Here is a 27179-nt window from a genome sequence, read left to right as displayed (position 1 = left end):
CTACACGCTTCACCACCCTCTCCTGCCTCCGCATCTGCCTCTGCCCTTCAGCGGCCGCCGTGCGCCCCGGTGCGCCCCGGCCGGGGTTTGGAGGGGACTCGGGGGCTGGGCAGTGGCCGCGGTGACGGTGACGGTGGCTCGGGCACGGAGCTCCATCCCATCCCATCCCGTGAGCTTCCTGCCGGCCGCCAGCGCGCAGCAGCCGTGGAGAAGGACGCAGCCACTCTGTCTCCTGTAAGTACCTCTCACTCTTTCCACTGGAGAGTTAAAATTAGCAACTTCTTTTTTTAAAGCAGGCGTCGCTTTAAACCTCGCCAGCCCAACTGGGTTTCCTTTTATTCCCCCCCACCCCACCCCTCGGCTCCTTTTCTCTTGATTTTTTTTATTTTGTTGTTATTGTTGAACGTGTGAGTGCACTTTTCTCCCTTTTTATTTCTTTATTTATTTTTTATTCTCCCCCTCCCTTCTTTTCGTTCCTTCCTTTTTTAAACACGAGTGACGCTGCAGTGTCGATGCGGAGTTCGGAGCCAAATAAACAGCCCGGCTCACCCCCACCCCGATCGCCTTTCAGAGCCTGGGGCAGAGCCCAGGGCCGAATTTAGACCCTTATCTATTGTCAGCCTCCGCGGTCGCCGCTGCTCTGCCGGGGGGGTTGCCCCGGACCCCCTTGTTGCTTCTGACACAGATCCTCGCTGTGAGTTTGCCTCTTGTTTTTCCCTCTCCTTTGTGTTCGTGGTAAAGCACACAAGTGCCCGTAAATCAGGACCCGTTGCTTTTTATCGAGGGCTGCGTGGGCAGGGAGGGAGAGAGGGGCTGGGTGATGGGGAGGCTCCCCCGGTGGAGAGAGGGGGAAACTGAGGCACGGAGAGCGGGCACAGCGCTCACCGAAGGGCAGTGCGTGAGCCGGGATTTCCTCCTCTTAAAATCAAAACAAACAGACAAGGAAGGAAAAGGCAGCAGGCGTGGGCTCGGACGCAGGATCGGTGCCTGTCCCGGGGGATAAATCCCTTGGGGAAGGTCGCGCGCACGGTCCCCTGTGGCAGGGGCGATGCGGGGACTGGCACTGTGCGGGTGGAGGGTGGCACGGCCCCAGCTCTGCAGCGCCGGGACGGGGCCGGCACTTGGAAGTGGATGTCCCAGCCCGGATCTGCGAAAGCAAACAGGAAGGCGAGTGGGGAGCAGCTGCCGTGTTACTCGGAGGTTATTTACCGTGGTTCCTCTGAGGATGGTATTGGGGGCTTTTCTCACCCTCCCGCTCAGTGCTGGATCTTTCTGGCCAGGGTTGGATGCCGGGGGCAGCGGGGACGGCCACGCTGGCCACACCGGAGGTGAGCCGGGTACCACTCACTGGACATCAGGCGACGGCAGGGGTGTCACGCTGGGGCTTTCCCTCCAGTTCCTTCTCCTCCCTTGACTGTTTCCTAAGTGCTTAGTTTGCTCTAGAGCCCAGCCTGGCCAGGGTGGATGTGGTGGGGATGAATGGGATGGTGGGCTGGGACCAGTACTGGGCTTGGCTTATCCTAGAAAAAGCCTTTTTCCATTTGATTTTTTCCAGGGCTTTTGTGCTGTTGCTGCTTTGGGGTGAGGGCTAATAATACTGATAATCTGCATATCCATGGCTGTGAAAATGGAGGTGTGGAGCCCATATGAAGGGGGTCAGCATTCTTCAGAAGTGCTTTTAGTGTTTCCCTCCCAAAAGGGAGGGGTAAGTGTTCCCCTTCCCACACGTGCACTGCCCTGGCTCCAGTGCTCATGGATGGCTTGAACACAACCAGAGCTGGAGGACAAATTGTGCACTTTGGGTTAAAAATGACCCTTTACCCACCACAAGGGGTAGATGAGGTGGGTTCTGCCCTCTGCTTGACTTGGGGGAACTTGTCACAGGGTGGTCCCCATTGTTGTGGGAGCTACTACATGATCCTGGGTTTCTTCTTTTGCAACCAAGTGGCTGCCCACAATACTGCCCTGGGCAATGGTGGCTGCAGAGCCCTTTCCTTCTCCTCCTCCTCTTATGGACAAACAACCCATTAGGGCAACTATTGACCCAATTTTACATTTCCACCCTTCAGCAAAAATTTTGACTGAAATATTTTTATTTCTACCTGCAAACTCATGCCTCACTTTTTTTCTCCCTGCTTTTTCATGTATGCACAAGAAACTGCCTTGGTTTTTTTCCTGATACTTACACTTTTCCAAGAGGAATCATGACCGGTGTTTGTTTGTGACAGTCCTGCACTCATGATGGCTCTGCCCTCAGGATGCATCTCTTCTGCAGATGCAGGAGCATCTCAGTGGCTTTGCTGCCATCCCTCATCATCCAACTGGGACCCATGACCAAGCCCTTGGCCTCAGCTGTACCCATATGTCGGTGGTGCTCCAGAGTGGGATTGTGGAGTGTGCCAGACATGGGTGCTTCTGGAAGGTGTCAAATTTTGGCATTTCTGACAGTGGCTGGGCGTCCCCATCGCTCTCCCAAATATGTCCTGGGATGTCCTTGAGGGGCACGTGGGCAGCAGCTGCACCTCCAAAGCCCAGGGCTGGTCAAACTCACCCCCTCTGGCGTGTAGCTTTTGATGCCACCACGGGGAAGGGCTCAGCTTAATCCTAAATCATCCTTTCTGAAACACAGGATTTGGGATTAAAAAATCCCCTTTTAATACTTTTTTCTACTGTTCCTTGAGGATGTGTGCTGGGATGGGCTCTGGATGAATCTGTGTCTCTCTAGTGGGAACCATCACACAGCAGGTCTGTCTGTGGCTGACACTGATGGCCACGGGACTGGCAGACGTTGTGGCCTCACTGTGGTGGCCCGACCGGTGCCGGGGAGCCGGGGAACAGGATTTGTGCGCCTGGGACTAGAATGTGCGTCCTGTGAGTGAGCAGCAACAGCTGAGAGCCAGCTGTCCCGATGGATTTCGGCTGCCTGATGAGCTGGGGCTGGATCCTCACCCCTCCAGCTTGCTGGAATGCGGCTCGGGATGCATGTGGGTGCAAGCTGTGGCTGAGCCGGGAGCGAGGCCAGATCCTGTCCCGGCTGACAGCAAAGCCTTCGGGCACAGTGGGCATCCCCCAGTCCCAGCAGCCAAGATTCGTGCTGGGGACAAGGAACCCTGATGTGGTTTGTGCCCACCCTGCCTTTGGCTGCCACAGTTCTGGGCACCCCGGGTTGCTCCAGTGCCTGGGCTCTGGTTCAGGATCCCTGGAGCACTGGTTGTGGCTGATGTTATTTGTGTGCTGGGTTGGAGACGCCGTGTTTTCAAGGCAGTGCAGGAAAAGAGGAAGTTTTTACCATGTGGCTTCTTGTCCTGATTCTTCCCTTTTGCTTAGAGTGAGTTCAGTCTGGGTTTGATGGCAGTCAGACTGTGGTTTGTGCCTCCCAATGGGCATTGGTGGCTCCTCCTCCTGCTTGGGCTGTAGATCTTGGGGCCAAGTGAAGGCTCTTCATGCCCAGGACCTTGATCTCTGGTTGTGATACTGTTACAGTCTGAAATAACTAGCATTGGGTTTGCCCTTTGTTTCCTTTATTCAGTGAAATACCTCTGTCTGGTGGTGAGCTCCCAGCTGTTGGATGTCAGTGCACTCCGAGTGTGATCCTGTGACTACAGACCAAAGTGGGTTTTGTGAAAGTGTAAAGATGGATGGGCATGTTCAGCTCTGAGAAAAGCAGATGGCCAGGATGACAATTTTTGTGGGTTTGTTTCCAGGCTTATAAGTGCCAGGTTCATGTTGGAGCTGTGATGATTGAGTCTGAGCACTGGGATGGAGGCAGGAGCCTGGTTCTGCCCATTCCTGGTGATGTTGGCCAGATCTCGCCCATCTATCACTCCAAGGGACTCTGGTGAGCTCTGCTGCAGCATCACCCTCCCAGTAATCAGCATTCCAGTAATCAGCATTGCTGTATCAGTAACAAATTAAGCTCTTTTGCTTCTTATCCTTCTTATGGTCAAGTGGAGCTGGTGACCACCATCTCCTTCCCAGCAATGGGAAGCTCCTGGCTTCTTCACCAGCTGCTCCACACCCTAGATGGGTTATGGATCCTGCAGCTCCTGAGGAACCTGGTGCTTCCTTCCCAGGAGCTCAGGACGTGTAAACCCTGATGGAGAGCCTGGAATGGGGCAATGCAGGAGCAATATCTGCTTCTCTGTTCCCTCCATGTCTTTGGACCCAGCAGAAGTGGCAGTTGCCTTGGGCATGGATGCAGTCAGCAGTTGGTAGATGCAAATAAAATCAGCAGCCCCATGATTTTGGGCATCACAGCTGTTACTCACCAGTGCTTGGGGGTGAAAAACCAATAAAGAAGTGGTTTTGAGAGGCTGGTTTGGAAGATCTTGGTGGCCCTTGGGAAAGGGCTGAGCCTTTGGGAGCAGTGCTGCAGAGGTTGTGCACTGGGAGGGAGGATTGTGTTTGAGGGTGGCAATGGGGGACCTTTGGCCTCTCAGCAGCTTTGGCTCCCAGACTGACCTTGCACTGGGCTTTGGTGCTGGAGGTCTGCAAAGCTGCTTTGGGGGAGTCCCTCTCTAGGTGGGGATGGGATTCCCCTGGGTGTGGGACGGGAATGGAGATGAAGGCAGGCTGAGAGAGCTGGGGCAGCTCAACCTGGAGAAGGAAAGAGTCCAGGGAGACCTTAAAACCCCTTCCAAAGCCTAAAGGAGCTCCAAGAGAGTTGGAGAGGGACTTTGGATAAAGGCCCAGAGTGACAGGACAAGGGGAATGGCTTCCCACTGCCAGAGGGTGGGTTACATGGGATATTATTCTAAGCTGTGAGGGTGGTGAGGCTCTGGCACAGGTTGCTCAGAGAAAATGTGGCTGCCCTATACCTGGAAGTGTTCAAGGCCAGATTGGATGAGCCTTGAAGCAATCTGGTCTAGTGGAAGGTGTCACTGCCCATGGCAGGGAAGTTAAAACTAGATGAGTTTTAACTTCCCTTCCCACCCAAACCATTCTAGGATTCCATGATTTCTGCCACACTTGCTCTTGGGCAAAGGGAAGGTGACAGCAGGATGCTCCAGGCTGGCTGCATAGGACACATCCCTGATCCCTGTGACATTGACAGGGGAGGGAGGAGCAGTATTTCCCCTGGGACATTTTCACTCTCTGCCATGTCCCACGGAGCTGCCGTGGATTTCCAGGGCTCTTGTGGATGGCCCGGACCTACAGTCAGGTCTCATGGAATTTCCCCTGGGTAAAACCCACCATGGGAGAGTTGTCCCCTCTGCTACTGGGGGAAATCCCATGCCCTTCATGGAGAGTCCCTAAATTCCCTGCAGGCAGGGTTTTGCCCTGATGCTGCTGAGCTGCCCCTGGGAGCCCCACTGGGTCCCAGTGGTGGGATCCTGCCCCCCATGTGGGAGCTGAAGTCAGTGGTTGTCCCCCTTTGCAGTGTTGTGTTTTGGGACTCAAAAGTCGTGGACATCCTTGGTGACCATAGTGGTGACAGTGGCCATAGTGAGAGTGCTGGCAGCAGGGTCCTTGCTGGGCTGCACTGGGGGGCGGGTGCACCCTGGAAGATGGGGGTGCCTCGGAGAGGGTGGGGAATGATGTTGGGAATGTGGGGAGCCTTGGCTGCCCCCACCCCCGAGGTTTGCATCTTGCCATACTGTTCACTGAGAGAGGAGAACCCTCAAAGTGTGACACGTTGATGCCATTGGGCACTGAGGCTTTTCCTGGGCTCAAACCTCCCTACCCCAGAGGGGAAGGCAACTCCCTGAAGAGCAGAACTGGGTGCCCCCAAAATCTCTAGCCACATATACCTTCTTCATGCCTCCCCTTTCCTCTCCATGGTCTCAGCACCTGCTAAGTCCCCTCTGTGGGGCTGGGTTGAGGTGAAGAGCTGCTCCTGCTCCCCACTGGTGCGGGGATGTCTGTGACAGCCTCCGGATTTACGAGCACAGGATCCAACCCCAAATTCAGCTCCCTCTCCTTCTCGCTCTTCTTTTTAATGAGTCAACCTCTCATCTGTCATATTAAACCTCCTCATTACCAGGTATCTAAATTTTGCTCTGACAATAGTGACAGGGGAAGCTGCGATCTCATTGCCACGGCGCGGGGCTCCGGGGAGCTGGCAGGTGGTTATTTCATGCCCTGCAGGGAGCCGTGGGGGTGGGCGACGGAGCCGGATAATGGGCTCTCGCTTCCCATCATTTAGAAAACCCTACTTAGTGCAGAGGGGAAAATTATCCCTGGTCTTCAGCTCTGGAGCTGATTATGGATAGAGAACATGGGGGAAAGGGAATGGCTTTTGGGAGGTCTGGTTGCTCCACTGTGGGGATGGAGGGTGGTTTGGGATGAAAAGGGGTGTGATGGGCACAGAGGATGGGTGGGAAATGAGGGTGGGTGGGAGTGAAGTGAAGGTGGATGGGGATGGAGAGTGGATGGAAATGGAAAGTGGAAGGGTGGGTGGTGATGAGGGTGGATTGGGATGGAGCATGGATGGGGATGGAGTGTGGATGAGGATGGAGCGTGGATGGGGATGGGGATGGAGGTGACAGGACTGCCCTGTGGAAGTGGTTGGTCCCAGACAAGAAAGAGGATGATGGGACCACATCAGGGTGCCCCAGCCTGGGTGTGCACACCCAGGGAAGCCACTGAGCCACCTTGGAGATCAGAGCCAGGTTCAGGGTGGTGGATGACTTCTGCTGTGAGTATGCCACTGCCAAGGTCACTGCTCAAGGTCATGGGGCTTTTCTGGCAGCTGCATCAGCCTTTGGTTGCTGTTCCCGGGGTGCTTTGAAGGTCACTTTAGCAAGGGGCTGTCTCAGCCCTCCATTTCAATGCCAAGCTATGCAGCAGCTCGTCCCTGCCAGTCCCTCCCTACGGCATCTCCCTCCAGGAGAGAGGACCAGCTGCCACCCTGGGAAGCCACGTGGCATGAGGGGCTGCAAGTCCCTGCTTGTCCTGGTCCTGTGGAATTTTTCCTCCTGGAGGCTGTGTCCTGTCCTTGGCATGGGGTGACAGTGGTTCTCAGGTTGACTTTCAGCCAAGCAGGACTTTGGGTTTGCCAGTGACCTTGCCCAAGGCTCCTGCCCAGCCTCTATTTCCCATGTCCCCTCCAGCCTCTGCTGTCTCTGGCCATGCTGGCAGTGCAGAGAAGGTCACCGGCTGTCCCTGCTGTCACCCAGACTCTGCAGAACATGTCCCCATCCTGGGATGTGCTCCTGGTGTGGTGGATATGATGGCATCCCTGTGGTGTGGGATAAAAGTGGGGGATTCAGGGATAAAAGTGGGGGATTTGGGGTGCAGGGGACCAGGGTGCCTGGTTTGGGTGCTGCCTCCAGTCCTTGTGCTGACAGCCTTGTTTGTGAGTGTTGCCTGGGTCCACAGTGCTGCAGGTGAAGAGAAGATCAACCTGGTTTAATAATTGCCCCTAAATCCTTTCTTTCACCTGCCCTTGTGCAGCACACTCTGGCTCTCCAGCACCACATCAGGGCTGTGCTTCTCCCCGTGCTCTGCCGGGCTTGGCACCGCGCGAGGTTTTGTTACAGCTCAGCAGAGCTGGTTGTGCAGTTGGCATCTGCTTCTCTCCAGAGAGCGCCTGAATCTGGGTCAGGAATATATGTGTCTTTTTCGAATTCCTTGGAGGCCTGACTGAATGCTGCCTCTCTCCTACTCCCCTCAGCTCCCAAGGTTTGTACCTGCAGCCGGCGGGACCGATCCTGTACAGGCAGGAGGAGTTGAGTGCTGGTTTGGTGCCCAGCTCAGGGAAATCGGGGCCCTGCCATGGGCATCAGGTGCGTGGGATGGATGGCAGCCTGGCACTGGGTTGGCACCTGCCAGGCGAGTGGGATTTGGCCCCTGGGAGGGTCAAACAGCTGCATTTCCAAGCGGGAGGTGTGCTCTGAGGCCATGTTTCGGCCGCCTTCCTCTCCCCTCCCCCTGCCTGCATCTGGAGGCTCGACACAGGAACCCAGATAGCATCATCCTGAAACCAGAATAGAAGCTTTGGAGGAGACTTGAGCGTGTTTGTGCGGTTTTGATCTCGGTTTGTAGATAAAGAGGTGCTAAACAATGCTAAGCTGGCAAGTTGAAGTCCCTCACGGTGTGTGCAGCGGGGCTGGAGATGCGCTGGCTGCTGCCTGCTGGCCTGCCAAGGACTCGCCGTGTGGGTACTGCATTTCTGCCAAGTGCCACATCCCTCCGGGGTGCCACATCCCTCCGGGGTGCCGGAGCTGCTTCTGCCAGCACTGCCCCCCTGTCCTGCAGCAAAGCTGGCTCGGGTCTGTCCCTGGGGTGATGGCTGGCACCGTGCTGGTGCCTTTGCTGGAGAGGAAATCCAACATTAACATGAGTACAGTCACTGTATTTTAGGGAAGAGCACTTTTCCCTCTCTGCAGAGGAGAAGGAAGTTGGTCCTGCAGATCCAGAAACCACCAAGAAGGAAGCTGAGAGTCCTTGGTGTCATCACAGAGGATGGTTAAAAAAACAACAATTAACTCACAAAAGGCAGCAAGAAAGGAAACAGGAAGGCAAGAACTGCAGTTAAACAGGCAAGTTCAAGAGGTGACTTGAGCTAAATCCTTGTTCTTAAAGGAAGGGATCCCACCCTGGTTGTGGATGGGGAAGTGACTCTATTGGTCTGTGCCAGTGCAGGACTCAGTCGTAGCTCGGAGACTTTGGCTGCGGTTGCTGCTTTATTTGCAGTTGCTTTTATGGCTCTTTGCAGTGGGTGGAGAGTCAGAGGTGTGCTGGGGGCTGCTGGGGCAGTGTGGCCAGACTGTGCTGCAGGTTTGTGGTGGGGAGCGATGCAGCAGGGCAGGGGGGCTGCACTCACCACCTCCAAGGTATCACTGACACCTCGAGAGCATCGTCGCTGCCTCCCTCTGCTCGGCCCTTTCTCCCACGCCCAAGCACAGGGCGGTGAAGGACTTGGTGTGGTGGATGGAAACCACTTCCGTGGCAGGCCGAGCTTGTGGGCTGGTTTGCAGCACAGCAGCTTTTCCCAATGTGGGCTCTTGGACTGTCAGTGGATGGACAGGGTGGGTTGTTGGTGAACAAAAGGCTGGACATGACCTGGCCACGTGCACCAGCAGCACAGAAAGCCAGTGCTGTGCTGGGCTCATCCCCACAGAGTGGGCAGCAGATGAGGAGCAGATTCTGCACCTCTGCTCTGGGGAGACCCCACTGCAGTGCTGCCTCCAGCTCTCCAGCACAAAAGGAATGTGGAGCTGCTGGAGTGAATCCAGAGGATTCATGGAGGAGCCTCTGAGGGCTGGAGCCCCTCTGCTATGGTGAGCTGGGGTTGTTCAGCCTGGAGAAGAGAAGAGTACAGGGAGACCTTCCAGTGCCTAAAGGGGCTCCAGGAGAGCTGGAGAGGGACTTTGGACAAGGGCCTGGAGTGACAGGAGAAGAGGAAATGGCTTCCCACTGCCAGAGAACAGGGTTAGATGGGATATTGGGAAGAAATTCTTGTTTGTGAGTGTGGTGAGGCCCTGGAATAGGTTGCCCAGAGAAGTTGTGACTTTCCCATCCCTGGAACTGTTCAAGGCCAGGTTAGACAGGACTTGGAGCAATTTGGTCTAGTGGAAGGTGTCCCTGTCCATGACAGGGGAGTGGGATGAGATGAGCTTTAAGGTCCTGTCCCAGCCAAAGCATTCTACAGTTCTGTAACACCCTGCACCTTGTACCCCATGTGCCCACTGCTTGTGTGCCAAAGCTCTCTTGCGATGACCCTCCTCCCACGAGGATGCTGCAAGACAGGGATGTGTTATTGCAGTAATTTCTGTATGTGAATAAACCCTGAGGCCCCCCAAAATGTGTTGGTCCCACTGGGCTGGGGTCAGTGAATTCAGTCCTGTTGGGTGCCTTGTTTCTTGGGGGTGGGTGCTTGGTGGGGAGGACCCTGCCCCTGCATTCAGACCTGTTACTCTCAGCCAGCCCCTTGTCTTGGTGGAACCAAGTAATAACAAACCCATCTTTGGGAGAATTCCTGCAAATCCTGGGCAGAGGGTGGGTTGATCTCATGGTGAGACCATTGGGGGCCTGGGCAGAGCAGGTGCTGGGTTGGGCTGTGCTCTGCCTGTCACCTGCATTTCTCCCTCCGAACTGGGACTTTCTGTGCCATGATCAAAGATCCTCCCATTCACCTCCTCCATCAGATGAGCTGCCTCTTCACAGGGCAGCGTTTTTTCTTCTTTTCCCTTTTTCATCCTTTCTTTTCCCAGCCTCTAACTGTCCTTTGAAGTGGCTTTGCAGATTTCCTCACAGCCAAGGACGTCCCCATGGCACCAGCCCTGGTTTGGGGATGGAGGTGGGGGAAACATCCCTTGAACCAGTGCCATGTTGAACCCACCTCAATTTTGCTGTCACTCGTGTCTCTGCCTCTGCTGGGTGTTCCTGCACAGGCACAAGTGGATTGGGGAATGTGGTGCCACACACCGGGAAAAACAACGAGCTCCCAAGAAAAATACGTTTTTGGAAAGGATGCGTTTATTTGCCTTTATTTATCTTCCTAAAGCTTTTGGATTCGTCTTTTTGATGTTCCCCCTGCAGCTGCGTGGCCAAGGTTTGGTTTATCTCAGCTGACATTGTGCTGAGAGCACACGGCTTTGCAAGGTGGGTGTTAAGGAAGGGCAGCTGAATTCCTTCGCCCTGGAGAGGGTTGGTGTGTCGTGCTAACTTTAGTAAGGAGCAACTAAAAAGGGATGCAATAAAAGTATATTAAAAATAGCAAATGGCCGTAGAAAGTGGATGTGAGACTCTGTCCCTGCTCACGCCGAGAGAAACGTGGGGCTGTTCAGGAGGAATGAAAAAGTGACAGATTACAGAGCGGTGCAGAGCACCCCACTGGTTGTGCAAAGCCAGGGTGAAACCACTTTGAAGTAGGTAGAATAGATCAGAAATATGTACAGTAAGTTAAAAAAATCCAGAAATAGAGACTTGGAAGAGTTACCAGCTCTTCTGTGTCCCCAGCTCTTGGAGCTGGGTATCCAGCCCCCCAAATGCCTTGTTTTGTAAAAACATCTCCCAGCTGAGGTTCCTCTTTGCTTTTTCTTTCTTCCCCCATTTGCAAAATGCTAACTCCGCTCCCTCTCCCGTCTCTCCAATTTGGAGCAATTTACTGTGAGCCGGGGATGAATTACTCAGCACAGAGTTAACCAGCACCTGCTCGGAGTTAATTGGCATGTGTGCTAATTGCTGTGATAGTCACACTTGTTCGAGCGCGGGGGGGCGCGGGGCGGGAGAGGGAGATGCGGAGCTGGCGGCTCCCTCTCTCCCAGCGTTTCTCGCTGCCTCCCCCGGGGCGATGCTGAATTCCCTGATCCTTGCCGAGATTCCCCTGAGCAGAAGAGGGACAGGGTGGCTTTTTGCCGGTGAAGTGCCCGTGATTTTTTTGTGGTCCCCTTCGATGCCCTTGGACCCTCCTCGTTGGGATGCTTAGCGGTTTCCTTGGAAAACCAGGCTCAGGAGAAAGGAGCTGCTGTCTGAGAAGGAAGAGAAGGTGTTTTGATGACTGGGGTTATTGTACTGAATAAAACCACCTGAGAACCCAAAAGTTAAAAGTTATTTAGAAGCTCAACTCCTTGTAACAGCCCTGCACTCTGGGGGCTTGGCCATATACGTGTTCAGGTGCTTAAATTGCACTTGATCATGGAGGAGGATCTTGGGGAATCCTGATGCCTCAGGCTGGGCAATCAGGGACCAGAGTGGTTTGGTGATGAAGGAGAGGGAGCTCCAGGGGCAGAGGGGGTGCTCTTGGGTTGGGGCTGAGCCTGCAGTGGCAGTGCTGGCCTGGAGGGACAAAGGCGGCTCTCCAGGTTTTTTGTGCTTCCAGGTGCTGATCAGAAACTCAAGTCTGTGGTTGGACTTTCTGAAACAGCCACCTGTGCAGGAAACATGAAAATACCTGGGTTTAAAAATACGATGGGGAAAAAACCCAACCTAAAAACAAATAAACTCACCCCAAAATCCCCAACTCCAACACCAGAATTATGAAGAGAAAAGGGAGGAGTTTGAAATCCCCTCTGTTGGGTGCATTTGGAGGGCAGCAAACATGCCATGCTCTTCTTCATCCTTCCTCTTTGTCCCATCTGGTGTTTGCCCTTGTAATGGGGTGTTTTCCTTCCTGTGCAGGGGAGAGGGATCAAGAGCATCCCATGGCAGCTCCTTTTCTCCCTGTGATGATGAGCGAAAAACTGTTAAGTCGCCTTTATCCAAAGGAGAGTTTTGCCCAGTGGCACGAGCAAACCCCGAGGCTGGGACAGTGGTTCTCATCCAGCTGAGGATGCAGGAGTTGTAATTCAGAGCAGCAGGAGGAATCTCTTTTGGTGGTTGGAAAAGGGGTTTTGACTTGAAACACTTGGGGGTTATTTGTGGCCCAGGGAGGAGAATGTGGTTTGAATCCTGCCACTCCCATGCAAGAAACGCCGGCTCGTGCAGAGGTCAGGGCAGGCATGAGCAGCACTGGGATCTTCTCAACCCTACAAACATCCCAACTCCTTCTGAGCACTGTGGAGCTTTTGGCTGCAATAGCATCCTGTGAACAAGTCCCACAACGAAATTGTGTTAAAATATGTTTCCTTTCACTCAGTTTAAATTTACTGCCCGTTGTTCTCCAGTGTTTATTGTTGCTTCTGGAGAGTTCCTCTCTGGTTTGGACAGTAAATCCGCCGTCTTTCAGAGGGTTTCTCTGTCCAAGAGCTGCAGCACACGGAAAGAATTAGCATCTTGCCCTGGGTCCGGATGCAGAGCTGTTGCTACTTTGTGTTGCTGCTGGTGGTTTTGAAGATGCTGAAGGTGAATATTTTTCAGACAGTTTAAAGAAATGGCAACTCCAAAGGGAAAAGCAGCAAAGCAAACCTGGTGGAAGGTTCCTCCTCTGCAAAGTTTCTCTGTGCATGCAAAGTCCTCACCTCGGCCCTGAGCCTTGGGCTGTGGAGTCTGTGCCGTGTGGCCTCACTGAGAGGGAAATACTGAGCAGACACTCCAGGTGGATGAAAGAAAAATGCTCATCTTCCTTTTAGCTCTTCCTGTATCACCAACCTTTGGGGAATAATTTTGTGGCAGCCCAGAACCTGCACCCCCTGCTCATTGGTGCCATCCAGAGCAGTGGTGCTCTGGAAGTGCCAATGCTGTGGGACCAGTGGTGCTCTGGAACTGGTGATGCTCTGGAATCAACAATGGTCTGGCACTGGCAGTACTCTGGCACCTGACTTTTTGAGGCTGCCCACAGAGGAACAGGGAGCAGCAGCTGAAGGACATCCCCCTGCCACTGGCAGAGTGTTGTCCATGGTGACAGTGCTCCTCACAGCCCTCCCATTCGCTGCTGAGAGGGAAATATGCATCAGTTTTGGGAAATAATGATCCTAGAAGCAAATGTCATCCCTGTATGGTCTGTCCTCGCAGAGAGTATTCCTGGTGGGATTTACAAAGGGAAAAAGCAGGTTTTGCTGCCTTTTGTCTCTCCAGTCTCCGTCCTGTGCTCCCTGTTTCTCAACCTCCCGGGAGGGCAAATGGTGGATTTGCAAGGAGGGAAAAGTCTCCCCATTCTCCTTTGGGCTCCTCAAGCTTGCACTGAAACCACAGAATATGATGCACAATGAATAATTTTGCCCCCAAAAAGGTCAAGTGACTGACATGACTCAGTGACCTCCAAAACAAGCGTGTGAGGGAGACCATCAGAGCTTGTTTGTTGTTGGAGCATGGACTGATGAGGAGGCAAAGGACGGGGCCAAGGTCTCTGAGACTGCTCTAGGGTGGCAGAGGAGCAGGAGGAGCTTGGTCAGGTTGGCTACAGCTGCTGTAGTGGACTTGGGATGAGGGGACAGAAGAAAAAACTTTTTTTTTAATGCTTTTTTTTAACAAGACCAAGGGCTGGGGACTGCCAAGTTGAGGCAGATAGGAAGCTATTTTGGGACTGGCTTTTCCCTCTGCCTGACTCTTGGCACAGGGCACCTCCTCTTAAATGCAACGTTATCACTTGCTGTTATCCAGCCACTCAGAGAGAGAGCCAGGAGAAAAACATACCTGTGGAACTGGCTGAAGTTCCCTCTTTGTCCCCCTCACTGCACTGCAGCACACACTGAGAAATGGGGTGAAATGGAGCTGGGGGGCTGTGTCAGAAGGTTCCCTGATAGATCTGGAAACTGCCTCAGGCACTGGGGGATGTGGGTGCCCAGGGAGGCTGAGCCTTTGCCTGTGATTCACTGTGGGGTCCCGGATTGAGGCTGTGGAAGGAGCCATGTGGGTCCCCTGGGACCTGTGGCACTCACCCCTTTGGGAGAGCTTAGGGCACAAGATACTCCCAGTTCGATCCACACCCCCCCAGATCAGTGGAAAAATCCAGTGTCTGGCTGTGGCTGAGCTCCATGGAAGGCTCGGCTGTCTCAGCTGCCTTCAGAGTCCTCCTTCCTCATAAGAATTAGGTTTCTGTGCCTGGTTATAAGGTTTTTTTAAGTAATCAAATAAAGACATTTTAAAATTCCAAACTGAAGATTAGTGCAGAAATTGGAGACGGATTTAAATTGCCCAAGCTAATCACCAGCCACTCGACTACTTATGACTTTATTAAGAGAAAAAAAAAGTCTGGAGTGTCAGGGAGGAATAATGATTCATGGGCACGTTGCTGCCGTCTCCTCCTCCCCCTGAGCGTCGCCATGCCTGGCCCACACGTGTCCTGTGGTTCAGGCAGTCTTGGGCTGCATCCTTGGGGTTCTTTGACACCAGGGGGGATAAATCCCTCTGCAGCCTTTCTGGCCCCAGAGCCAGGCGAGAGGAAGGACCCGAGACCCCCCTGGCATGGGGGGTGGGATCCACACTGGTGGTGGGAGGGTGCTGGGTCCTGTATGGGATTTGGGAACAGACTGTCTCACCCTTGTTTCTCTCCTTGTGCAGGTTTCTGAGCAGCTGCTGACAGCTCAGCCCCACTGGATCCGGCCACGCACGAGGGTACCATGAACTGAGCACGGAGCCACCCAAAACTCTCTTTTTTTTTTTTTGTTTTGGCTTTTTTGGGTTTGTTTTCCACCCGAGAAAAATCCCCCCACACTCTTTAATGAAAGTGTTCTAAAGCGAGTTACTTCTCCCCTCCCCTGAGCCGAAGTCATCCCGGGTGCGGTGAGGATTTCCGGAGAAGATGGGGAGAAAAAAGATCCAGATCCAGCGGATCACGGACGAGCGCAATCGGCAGGTTGGTGCTGCCCCTCCCCGCTCATTTCTTGCCCCTTCTCCTCTCCCATTGGGGGTTTTAAGGGTTCTGTTTCAAAATGACCCATTTTGGGCCGCGGGTGTTGGTTTTTTCCCAACCCATAAAACAAGCAGATGGGTGAGACTCAGAACCAGGGCCAAATCCAGGCGGATCCAGCACCAGGCAAGCAGCCCCACTGCCCCACAGCCCCCACCCAGGCGTTGCTTCTCGCCTTGGAGCTCCTCACGCCATTTCCATCTAAGTGCTTTTCCAGAAGAAAGTATCTTCTCCACTTGGTTCTCTTTATTTTTTTTTTTGTCTTGCAGAAAATATATTTCAGTTGACATTTTCCGTGTGGTTTTTCCAATAAAAAACAGCCACAACAAGTATCCATTTTGCTGAACGCAAACAACCCAAATTATTCCTTTTTTTTTTTTCAATTGAAAACTTACATAGCTCCAGGGTTTTTTTCCTTGGGCTGTGTTGAAGCCAAGCCTGAGACACACACACACACATGGGCATGTGTGTAGAAATGCATTTGTGTATCTCAGAGGGGAAAAGAACCAACAGGTTTTCCCCAAATTTCCGTGTTCCTTGGGCTGGAGCAGTAGAGCAGCAGCTGTTTGCTGGCCCAGGTTTGCTCTGGGATGACTGCATCAATGTATTCCCCATAACCACAAGACTTCCAGGCAGGTCCCTTTGCTTCCTGTGCTCCTGGAGTTTGGCTCAGCAGATCCAAACCTCTCCCCTTAGTCCAGCAACCACCACACCCCAGTGTGGCCTGCCACGCTTCTTTCCTGATGCTTTTATTGCATAAAAACAGAAAAAAAACCCAGAACAAACGTGTGTGGATATATTCCTAATGCTTAAAGAGGGGCAAAGAACAGAATTGGATGAACCAGTTTATTGCTCTGCAGCAAAACAATAGGAAAAGGCAGGTTTTCCTCATTATGGTGTCATTTGGTGATGGGGGCTGGGATGAGCATCAAAAGGGTTTTGGTGATGTCCCAGTTGCTCCTGGGGTGGTTTATGTCCATAATGAGGAGGAAACAGGGCCTTAGGGGTTATTAAAGGAGTCAAGCTGTATTTTATGGGGCAGCGCTGCAGAGGGGAGCGAGGGATCAGCAGCAACTGGAGCCCCATTGGAAGTTAAACAAACAGAAAATATTTGGTATTGCTGGCAGGGGTGGCACAGCCTGGCCCTGCTGGATAAGCCTTTGGGAAAGGAAAGAGGCACTTCCCTACTGGAGGCATTAGTCAGGGTGGTGGGACTGTTTATGGGGGTCTTGCCATACCCGGTGGGATTTGGCAGCAGGACTTGCTCTGCACAGCCACGTGCTGTGGGTTTATCTTGTCTCCCATGTCAGGTGTTCTCCTCAAAGCTCAGCATCCTGGGCTGGGGGACACTGGTTTTCCCCTGGCAGCAGCTGCAGCCCTGGCTGGGCTGGTTCTTCCAAAACCCAGTGTGGGATCATTGCTCCCCATCCCAGCAAGGCTTATCTCACTTTGCTTCCCAAAACTCCAGCCTTGTTCAAGTTGGGTGTCAGCAAAGCTGCAGCTGTTTAATTGGTCATCAGTGCAGCTTTGCAATCAGTTACTTTTGCTGCTCCCTTTCTTTGGGAAACAAGGACACACCAGGAAAATGGGACATTTTGTGATGGAGGGCTGCTCCAGGCAGTGGGTTGCTGATCTGCTCCATCCCACCACAGCGGGAGCTGCAAAGGGGGTGAAAACCCTCCTGTTCCACACTGTACTTGAGCAATGCCAGAATCTGCTCCCTGGAGTTGGAAGTGTCCCATCTTGCTTCATCTCATGGAATAATGGAATGGTTTGGGTTGGAAGTGACCTTAAAACCCATTTCTTCCCACCCCCCTGCCAGTAGGCAGGGGCACTGTCCACTAGATGAGGTTGCTCAAAGCCCTGTCCAACCTGGCCTTGGACACTTCCAGGAGAAGCCACAGTTTCTCTGGGCAACCTGTGCCAGGGCCTGCCCACCCTCACATGGAAGGACTTCTTTCTTAATATCCCACCTAAATCTCTCCTTTTTAATTTCAAAACCCTTGTCCCATCACTATTTGCCCATGTAAAAAGTCGCTCTCCATCTATTTTATAAACCTCTTTAAGTACCAAAAGGCTACAGTGAGTTCTCCTTGTAGCCACCTCTTCCTTCTCACTGCCCTCCCTCTCCTGCTCTTGCGGATCAGCAGGAGGAAGTGTCGGTGTGTGCGTGCCCGCCGAGGCTGCGGGCTGGTGGCTAAGCTGGCTCAAACCCAGAGTTTGGGAGCATCCTCAGCCCAGCCCTGCCTCCACAGCAGCCCCCCTGCTCCAGCTCGGTGCAGGGGGCACGCTGGGCTCTCCTGTGCCACACCCTGGGAGCAGAGCAGCCTGGCGCTGATGAATTATGGATGGGGCTCCCTGCCGCGCGGCTGCTGCTGGAAATGTAGGGCTGGCAGCTCCGTGCACCATCCCTGGCATGCCCGGGTGGCTCCCACAGCACCTGCGCCATTGAGAGAGGGAGGGTGGGGAATGGGAGTAGGGCAGGGATGTGCTGGAGAATGGCTGTGCAAGGAGGTGGAGGCAGAGCTGCTCTCGATGCCTGCGGTTCTGCTCATGCTGCTGAGGATTTCACCTCTGACTGTGATTTGGGGTTTCTGAGGCATCAGGAACCTTGCGGAGAGTTAAGGCTTAGCAGGGGCTCTCCAGAGCCTTTGTTGTGAGGTGAAGCTCTTCCCATGCATCTCACACCAAGCTGACATCATCAGCGAGTCCCACTCTGCTCATGTCCCATGTTCTGCCTTCCATAGGGACACAGACCACAAACTCAGATGGAGGCTCCTGCTGGACATGGAGTTGCTGGAGCGGGTCCAGAGGAGGCCATGAAGATGCTCCGAGGGCTGGAGCACCTCTGCTCTGGAGACAGGCTGAGACAGCTGGGGGTGTTCAGCCTGGAGAAGAGAAGGTTTTGTGGAGACCTTCCGGTGCCTAAAGGGGCTCCAGGAGACCTGAAGAGGGACTTGGGACAAGGGTCTGGAGGGACCGAACAGAGGGGGTATGGTTTTAAACTGAAAAGGGGGAGATTTAGGTGAGATATTAGGAGGAAATTCTTCTGTGTGAGGGTGATAAAGCCCTGGCAGAAGTTGCCCAGTGAGGCTGTGGTGCTCCTTTTCTGGAAGTGTTGAAGGTCAGGTTGGACAGGTCTTGGACCAGTCTGGTCCAGTGGAAGGTGTCTCTGCTCATGGGAGGGGGATGAGACAAGATGAGTTTTTAGATCCCTTCCAACCCAAACCAGTCTGTGATTCTGTGAACTACAGCAACAGCCAAAACCAGGGGACGAGAGCAAGTAAGAGTCACTAATGTCATTAGAGGAATTACTGGAGAGGATTTGCCACAACAGATCAGGCCATCAGTCCTTCAGGGCCAGGCTGCTGACTCTGGCAACCGCCAATATGGTTTGCATCAGGGGAAGGGCAAAAATCCCCTGCTAGTGTGGGGCAGTAATTCCTTCCTGACCCCTTTGGTGATCGGCTTATGCCCTGAAGCATGAGATTTGATTACCCTCTTAGACTTACAAGGTTAATTCTTCTAGATCAGGCTCGTGCACAGCGTCAGGGGTAGGTTTGGGGTTTCTGTCCCTGGTCACAGGTGGATGCCCAAGGCAGTGTTAGGTGATGCTTTTGTGTGGTGTGGTGGCTAAATGGTAAATCTTTGCTTTTCGCTGCAAGAAGCAGGGGTGCTGAGATAGAGGGTTGCCCCTCTGCCTTGTCCCTGCCTACAGAGGGAATATCCCCTCATCTGTGGAGTGGTAATTTGGTGCTTTGGGTTCTGCTTGGCTCTGCCCAGGTTGCTGGTTGTTTTGGGGCAGATGACCCCACACTCTCTTTTGCTGCTCAAGGGCAAAACCCAAACCAAGCTTGTTCCTGGTCTTGGTCAAGAGCTGCCCCTTTGTTCACACACCTCATCCTCACCCTGCTGCCTCTGATCTCAGTGGCTGAGAGGGTTTGTGGTGCCTGGCAAGGTGTGTTTTGGTGAGATAACCCCAACACTGGCAGCTGCAGAAACAACCACCCTCGGCTGTTCCCTCTGCCTTGGCAAAGACACCGTGTGTTTTTCCTATGAGGGGCTCCTCGGGCTGCTTGGAGGATGAGTCAGAGCTGTGGGGCCGTCCTGGCAGGGACAGCAGGGCAGGTCCTGCCAGGCCATGTTCCCGCTGGAGCTGTGGTGGAGTGTCTGGTCTCTGGCAGGGATGTGGCACCAGAGACACTGCTGACACAGTGCTGGGGAGGTCTCGGTGGGTTTCAGCGCCTGTCCTGCCATGGAGGAGCAGAACCACAGCTGGGTCCCGCCTCAGGGCATACAGTGTGGCCATGATTGCTGTGTGGCACGGCCACCTCTCAGTCTTAGAAGCAGCCAAGTCCAGCACGGGGCAGCAGAGATTTTGGGTGGCCAAGAGGCCCAGGATGCCACTGAGGCAAAATTGCTGATGACACCAGAGCTGGCCCTCAAGTGATTGAATTTGCGTCAGAGCGTGCCAGGGCTGGGGCAGCGTTGGCAACGTGAGCTCCAGCGCTCACAGCCTGGCTGCGGAGAGAGTGGGCAGACATGGAGGGCACAGCGGTGCTGGGTGCCAGCCGTGCACTTTCCAGGGGATGAGGCGATTAGAGCTGAATCTCGTTACTGCTTAATCATCCCTGGGAGATGGTGAGGAGGGGCAGCAGCTCCCTGTGCCGAGAGCACCCAGAGCTGCTCCTGCTCTGCCCTCTCACCACATGTGGGGTCTTGGCTCCATCTCAAGGGGTGTGGGGCCCTGGGGGGGGATGTGCTGGTGCTGCTGGCAGCACTGTGGTGGCACTGCTCCTCATTGCTGGCGTGGGCTGGGAAGCTCCATGTTGAGCTCTTTGCACTGTGGTTGTGACGCCACTGACTTGTGTTGAGCAAAGGCAGCTGCCTCCTTTACTCTCCTCCCTCAGCTCTGCAAATTAAAGCTGCTCAGATGCAAAATTGATGCTGTGGTAGAGGTCCAAAGTGGGGTTGAGCCCTCCTGTGTGATGAAGGAGCAGCTCTCGGCACCCAGGGGCATCTCAGCTCAACTCCAGCCCTTTACCGGGTGACTGCTTCACCCCCAGAGTGATGCTTAGAGCAAAGCTGTGACCTCTTGCCTTTTATTGTCTTGTTCTGCTTTTTATTTCCTGAGAGGGCATTGGCCAAGCATCATGCCTTCCCTGGCAGCGTGCCAGGCATCCCAGGGGCTGAGGGACCCTCAGCAGCTGTCTGTGCTGCAGCCAAGACTGGGAGCCCCAAACCAGCTCTCTCCCCACCAGCTGGGTCCTGTTAGGAGCGTGGCAGTGAGAGCTGAGTGTGGGCTGGGAATTGCAGCCCAATGTCTGCCCAGCAGCTGGAGTGGGTGTTGGAAGCCAGCACCCAGCTCTGGTCCCAGCCCACAGCCAGCTCACCAGGATGAGTTCTGCAGAAGCTGCCTCGTTACCCAACAGCTCTGGTTCCAGCTCACAGCAGGGCAGGGTGGGGGACAGGGGACCCCTCATAGGCAGGCAATGCAGAAAAATTCCCCAACAGGGTTACGGGGACAGCAACAGTGAGGTGACAGCTGGGTGAGCGTGGGGGGCTCGGGGTGCCCTTGGGGAAACACAGCCTCCCAAGAGAAGCAGGGGCTGGTGAGCAGGACAGTGAGTCAGGGGTGGGGTGGGCACCCCATGGCAGCCTCAGGAGGCTGAGCCCCCTGCTCTGCAGCCCCTAAGGTTGGGTGCTCACAGTGCTGCTGCGGCGAGCAAGGATGAGATCTCCATCGTTTGAATATTAGACTTAAAAACCGCTGAGAACCCACAGCCCCCGGACAGATGGCAGCTCTGCTGGGGATTTTGCTGAAATTTATTTTCTCTTGATTTGGCAATATGTGGTTTCCAATGCTGATAATCATCTTTGTGCTTGTGAAGTGTCTGCTTTTGGAGGATCCCAAAATAGGCAGGGATATGAACCAGTTGGAAGAGGGAAGCGAGTGAAGAGAGCTTGGGGTTTGGTCCAGTTGGGGAAACTGAAACATAATATTCCCTCATTTTGCTCTTCATCCAGTGGTCATTTTAGTTTTCTCTGAGAGGTGTCAGGTCCACGGCAGCATGGACAGAGCTTCTCACCATGGCTGTTCCTGCTTTCAGGTGACCTTCACCAAGCGCAAGTTCGGTTTGATGAAGAAAGCCTATGAGCTGAGTGTCCTCTGTGACTGTGAGATCGCCCTCATCATCTTCAACCACTCCAACAAGCTGTTCCAATATGCCAGCACCGACATGGACAAGGTGCTGCTCAAGTACACCGAGTACAACGAGCCCCACGAGAGCCGGACCAACGCGGACATCATCGAGGTGAGGCCACCCATCCACTCCCCTGCTTTGCCATTGTGGTGGAGCCAGGGCTGGGTCTGGCACCACATCGGGTGCAGGAGGTCAGTGCAGGGTGGGGATGGAGCGAGCAGACCTTCCATACTCAGTGCCAGATGGATTCTGCATCGTTTTGGTTCAGCCTACAAAAGTACTCTGTTCTGGCTGGTGGAATTGAAGCTGTCTCGAGTGATGTGTTGACCTATTGCTTTGAAACTGAGGTGCAGGTTTGCTTTGTGGGACTGTGCTGTGTTCCACACAAACCACAGGCTGTGTTTGGACGCAGCTCACAGGGTTGCTACAATGGGGAGCCTGGTGTAGCTGGTGACATTGCCCCAGCTGGATGTTCAGACAGGAACACTGGTGTTGTGGGAGGCGTGAGCAGCTGAATCACAGAGGAGTACAGGTGGGATGGACTTTGGGTGTCTCTGATCCATCCCCTGCTCAAAGCATGGCCAAGCTCCCAGGTGGGTGGGGTTGCTCAAGGCTTGTCCATCTATATTTTCTGGGTCTCAAGGAATAACCCAACCAGTCTGACTCACCCCCTCCACTGCCACCAGCACCATGTCCGGACTGTGCTCACGCCAAGGCCTCTGTCCTTCTGGCATTGCAGGAGATGTGCAACCACCATGTGCTGTTGATGCCTCTGTGCTGGCCCTGTCCACTGCTTTGTCCTTGTCCCTGCTGCTGACAGGGCATCACTGGGCCTGAGCACACGGTGTTTGGCTCACACAAAGGTGCCAGCAGTGCCTCAGCCGTCAGTCACATCCTTGCCATTGGCAGCACCCGCAGAGATGGAGCTGTGGGGTCATCAGTGTGGGGCAGCTGCTATTAAATCTGGGCAAATGCAGGCAAACAAAGGGCTTGGCTGGGTAATTAGTGGCATTACGGCATCAATTAACACCTGCAGAGCCACCATTGGTGGAGTGGCACAGCCCCACGTGCTGGAGGATTTGGGCTGAGCCACTTTTGCCTTCGAATCCCTTGGCCAGCATGCTCAGGCTTTGGTTTCATGAAGGAGAAGTGAAAAAACCCAACCTGTCCCCTAAGTCTTGCTTTCTTTTTCTTTTTTATCCTCTGTGAAATGTGTCTTTTTGAGAGGTTTGGACTTGAGGTTTTCACCCGGTTATCTGCCATGGCCAAGCATCTGCCTTCCCTTGCTGGGGTTTGGAGACTCTTCTGCCAGCACACGTTTGTGTAGGGCCTCAGAAATGGTTTAGAAATGTCCTTTTTGACCCATCTGATCCAGGTAATGCCCCTTCACTGTGGAAATGCTGGGGTTTTGCAGGCATGTTTCCCTGCCACGCTCGCCAGCGCAGCCTCTCCGGGATGCTCAGACTGCGGCGCTCGCAGCGCCGAACAGATTTGTCTTGGCCTAAAAATACCGTAAACATTTTGGGCAGCATTCTCTGTTCCCGTATGGTCCAAGATGCAAACACTCCCAAGCCGACAAGTTACACACAGTCCTTGGCACCCAAAGAAACACTGTGTTTGCACCACATGAAAAGCTGGATCTGCATCCAAAGCCGAGGAGGGGAACATCGGGAGCGGAAGGATATTGATGGATGGCAAGAAAAAGAGCCCAAACAGGCTGGGCTCAGCACAACTTGCTGGCAGAGCTCTTGCAGAGTGAAACCCACTGGGGTGCAGGCAGGTCTGGAGGCAGCTCAGGCTTCCCTCCTCATCCTTGTCTTGTCTTGGAACAGGGTTAGGGCTGCTTTAAGACTTTTACTGGTTTCTCTCCCAGGTCCACCCCCCCAGGAGACCGTTCCTGCTCCTGACGCTGATTTCCATTTCCCTTTGCCCAGGTCAGGTCCCACCAGCCCAGCTGTGTCCCCACTGCACACAAACCCAGTTTATCTCATGGTACTTGGTGGCTCCCGGTTGAACTTGACTCCCAGAAAGTATCTTCACATTCTGGAAGCTTCCCATATCAAGCATTTAGAGACTGTGAAGGTCCAGGCTGGGAATTTGTCACCAAATACAATTTTAAGTGAATTCCCAGGGGCTCCTGCGTGGGCCCACCTTCCCTGTGATGTCTGCAACCCCTTACTGCCCAGGGATGCAGCTCTGAGTGGCTGTGGCAGCATTTTGAGAAGGATGAGGAGCAGCTGAGCCCTGGGGAAATCAAGGCAGAAGCCTCTTAATTTTGTTTTTCTTGTGAAGGGGAAGTGGGCAGTGGCTCGGGAGGTTGGACGCTGGTACCACAACACAGGACGAGTTGCTCTGTCCAAATTATGTTTTAAAACAACAGTAAACATGAGATCTCCTGATTTTTGGTCTTGGGGAGGGGCATCTCTATGGGGGGCACCAGAGGCACCCTATCCCATGCTGCACAGGAATGCCCTGGAGGGGTTTATTCCCCTGGATGTTTAGTGGGAGGCAGAGCTGCTCTGGGATGAGCACACACAGCCCCAGTTCAAGAGAGGGTTCCACACCTCCTGATTGCCTTTAGGGGACCATCCCCTGTGGGGGCATCCCCATATTTCAGCCCTTCCCAGGCTTGGCAGTGGCTGTTGCAAGTGAGATTCAGCCACGCAGCCCCTGCGGCTTCTCCATGCCCGGCAAAGTCCTGGCCATTGTGAGCTTTTAAGTCTGAGAAAATCTCTCTAATGCAGAGAGGGGGGTTTCCTTAATCAGGGGGGGACAGCTGAGCCCCCAGACAGGCACGCTGGGTGCCACGTGCGCGCCCGGCCTGGGATCATGCCGGCTTTGCTCCTCGCTGTCGCTTCTCGTTTCCTCGCAGCCCGGCTGACGTGCCAGTTTCTGATAAGGGACTTGGACAGAGCAGAGCTCAGCAGGCACAGGGATGCTCTGCAGCCAGTTAAAGCCACACAGCCATTTCTGTCCTTTCCTTGGTTGAATGTTCTGGGAAAGGGGGCTGATTTTCCTGTAGTTCTCCTTTCTGGGGTTGTCATTCACCAGGATGTGTAAAATCAGGCATTTTGGAGGATGCTGGGGAGGTGGCAAAGTGCAGAGGCAGCTGCCAGTGGTGTGTTTTCATCCTCATTCTCATCCTCATCCAGACTTCCCCAAAGCCAAGGGCGGTTGAGTTTCCCTCCTCAAAGGGAAGTCAACCACATCCTGGTCAGGCATCGTTTCCTTTCACATGTTCTGCATTTCCTGCTGCTCTCTCACCCTCTTCAGGTTGGAAATGTGCTCCTGTGTGAGCTGGAATCATGGGAGTGAGAGTATTTCCTGGAAAAGAGGGACATGCAGTGGATCCTGGTACAATGGGGGGTCCTGGGGGTGGCAGCAAGAGGGGCAGATAATGAGCTAGGTGGGTTTTTGCCATGGGAAGTTCTCACCCTGGTTTTCTCCTCTGAAAGTTTTCTGCTGGAAAAGAATTGCTTTTACATCTCTTGTATATGAAAAGTAGTTGTTTTCCACTGGCTGCAGCCCAGCGACAGAAAGGTTTCCTGAAAACCTCTTTGTGTCTTCTGTGTTTACCCTGGCAAAGAGAATGAGAAGGAATGAGAAGGAAAACCCTTTTCTGAAAGACCTTGCTGAGATCCCCAAAACAGGAATATTTAGGTTTCATTCCTGCTCAAGTAGGATTATTTTCCTTTTACATCATCTTGTTAAAAAGCTACAAATGTGGGACACATTTTTTTGTCAAAAAATGAAAGAACCAGCAGCCAATGCCTGTATGGCTGGAAATGGCATTTTGTTGTCCCAAACCTCTTGCTGAGCAGCAGATTGCTGTGAGCTGTGCTGCTCTAACTCGTGTCCTACTGTGACTCAGGCCCTGGTCACTCACTCACTGCCGCCGGTGCTTCCCGTCCCACCGCGCTGCAGATCAGCCCCGTCCTTGGCTTGTCCCCATCCCCTTCCCTGCAGCTCTGGCAGCCCCTCACTGTGGCCAGGGTTACAGCAGGGTTACAATCCCAGCTTGGGTCACAGTCTCAGTTCACAGGTTACAGCTCATGGGTTATAGTCCCAACTCATGGATTACAGTCCCAACTCCTGGGTTACAGTCCCAACTCATGAGTTACAGTCCCAGCTCATGAGTTACAGTCCCAACTCCTGGGTTACAGTCCCAACTCATGAGTTACAGTCCCAACTCCTGGGTTACAGTCCCAACTCATGAGTTACAGTCCCAGCTCATGAGTTACAATCCCAACTCCTGGGTTACAGTCCCAGCTCTTGGGTTACAGTCCCAACTCCTGGGTTACAGTCCCAACTCATGGATTACAGTCCCAACTCATGGATTACAGTCCCAACTCCTGGGTTACAGTCCCAACTCATGGATTACAGTCCCAACTCATGGATTACAGTCCCAACTCCTGGGTTACAGTTCCAGCTCATGAGTTACAGTCCCAACTCCTGGGTTACAATCCCAGCTCCTGGGTTACAATCCCAACTCCTGGGTTACAGTCCCAACTCCTGGGTTACAGTCCCAACTCATGAGTTACAGTCCCAGCTCATGAGTTACAGTCCCAACTCCTGGGTTACAGTTCCAGCTCAGGGGTCACAGTGCCAACTCACAGGTTACAGTCTCACCTCAAGGGTTACACTCCCCGCTCACAGGTTCCAATCCCAGCTCATACTGTTACTGTGGTGCCCAGGAAAGATTTTTTTCCCCATGGGCAACCACCTTGGTGCTTCCTGGGAGTTCCACTGAGTTTCCTGTGGGAGCCGGGATGGCAGCACTGCAGCAGCCCCCTCACAGCTCGTGATGCTCCAGACCCACCCTGGCAGGGAACTGTGGTTCTCACAGACGATGAGGGTACAACTGATTTAAGAAGTTGATGGCTGGGAAGAGCGAGGAGACCAAGGCACTACTACTTAGTGTTGGGCACTAAATGTATTAGACCCACAGAGAAAGACCTTGGGAAAGGTGAAGGATGATGCTGGGAGCTGTTTCAGGGTCTGGGTGAGCAGACCCATGTCCACCCCATTCCACTGCTTTCCTTGACAGACTTGCTGAGGGAACCACTCTGGGTTGATTTCATGTGGACTTAGAAATGGCAAAATACTGAAGGTGGTGGCAGCAGCCCCTCACTCGTCCCCGTGCTTGGTTTGGGTGGCTCGTGTGGGACAGAGCCGAGGGCACTGGGAGCTGCCTAAACCTCCCAGCCTGTGTCACTGCTGCAGGTTTTAGAAAGGAGAAGGGTGTTGTTGCTCGGCTGAAACCTTGTGAAAATTCTGTTGGGAGGTTCCCTCCTTTGAGGGTCCCAGGGCATGGTGGTGGCTCATCTGTGCCTGCAGCTCCTGAACCTGCCAGCAGCTGTTTCTAGAGAAGAGGAGCTTCCAGGGATGTGAGGGATTGCCTTCCCGACTCCCTGTCAGGGATGGGAGGGCAGAGATGAGAGGTCCAGTTCCTGTCCCTGCGAAGGGGATCATGACAAGATGGGCACAGCCCCCTGTTAGATACTGGAGAGTCCCTTGAGCCCTCAAAGGAAATGCAGCTTCATGCCTTCTGCTGCTCATGGAACAACGTTTTCCATTTTGCCTCTGGAAAAAAAAAAAGGAAAAAACTTTTCTTGGAGAAAAGCTCAAGTTTCCGTCTTTCAGCTGCACCGGTGAAACAAAAGGTTTTGGGAAAAAATCCACAAAGAACAGTTTTGAAATATAAAAGGCAAAGCTTTTCCTTCCCCACCAGCAGCACCTCTTCCTCTTTTGGGCCATTCTGAGAACAAACAAGGACACGTACAAAAATAGAAAAATAATAG

At 53.6% G+C, this 27179-nt stretch overlaps 1 protein-coding gene across 10 annotated transcripts in view; it reads left to right on the top strand.

The window, feature by feature from the left end:
• The window catches only part of MEF2D (myocyte enhancer factor 2D), a 77860-nt gene that overhangs the window by 27789 nt on the left and 22892 nt on the right, over positions 1 to 27179 (top strand). For 7 of the 10 annotated variants that reach the window (XM_071579575.1, XM_071579584.1, XM_071579583.1 and 4 more), the window contains 2 exons: positions 14827 to 15121; positions 21286 to 21489. In XM_071579575.1, the coding sequence (XP_071435676.1) occupies positions 15068 to 15121; positions 21286 to 21489 (258 nt within the window). In that variant the 5' untranslated portion in view covers positions 14827 to 15067. Of the gene's footprint in view, positions 1 to 169; positions 235 to 425; positions 695 to 1177; positions 1329 to 14826; positions 15122 to 21285; positions 21490 to 27179 lie in introns of those variants that run through there. The other 3 variants (XM_071579578.1, XM_071579580.1, XM_071579579.1) reach the window with 3 other exon arrangements.

This window comes from Pithys albifrons, chromosome 30, assembly GCF_047495875.1.
Source record: "Pithys albifrons albifrons isolate INPA30051 chromosome 30, PitAlb_v1, whole genome shotgun sequence".
Taxonomy (NCBI): domain Eukaryota; kingdom Metazoa; phylum Chordata; class Aves; order Passeriformes; family Thamnophilidae; genus Pithys; species Pithys albifrons.
The sequence above is the reverse complement of the archived record's forward strand: the minus strand, read 5'-3'. Positions and strand labels throughout refer to the sequence as shown.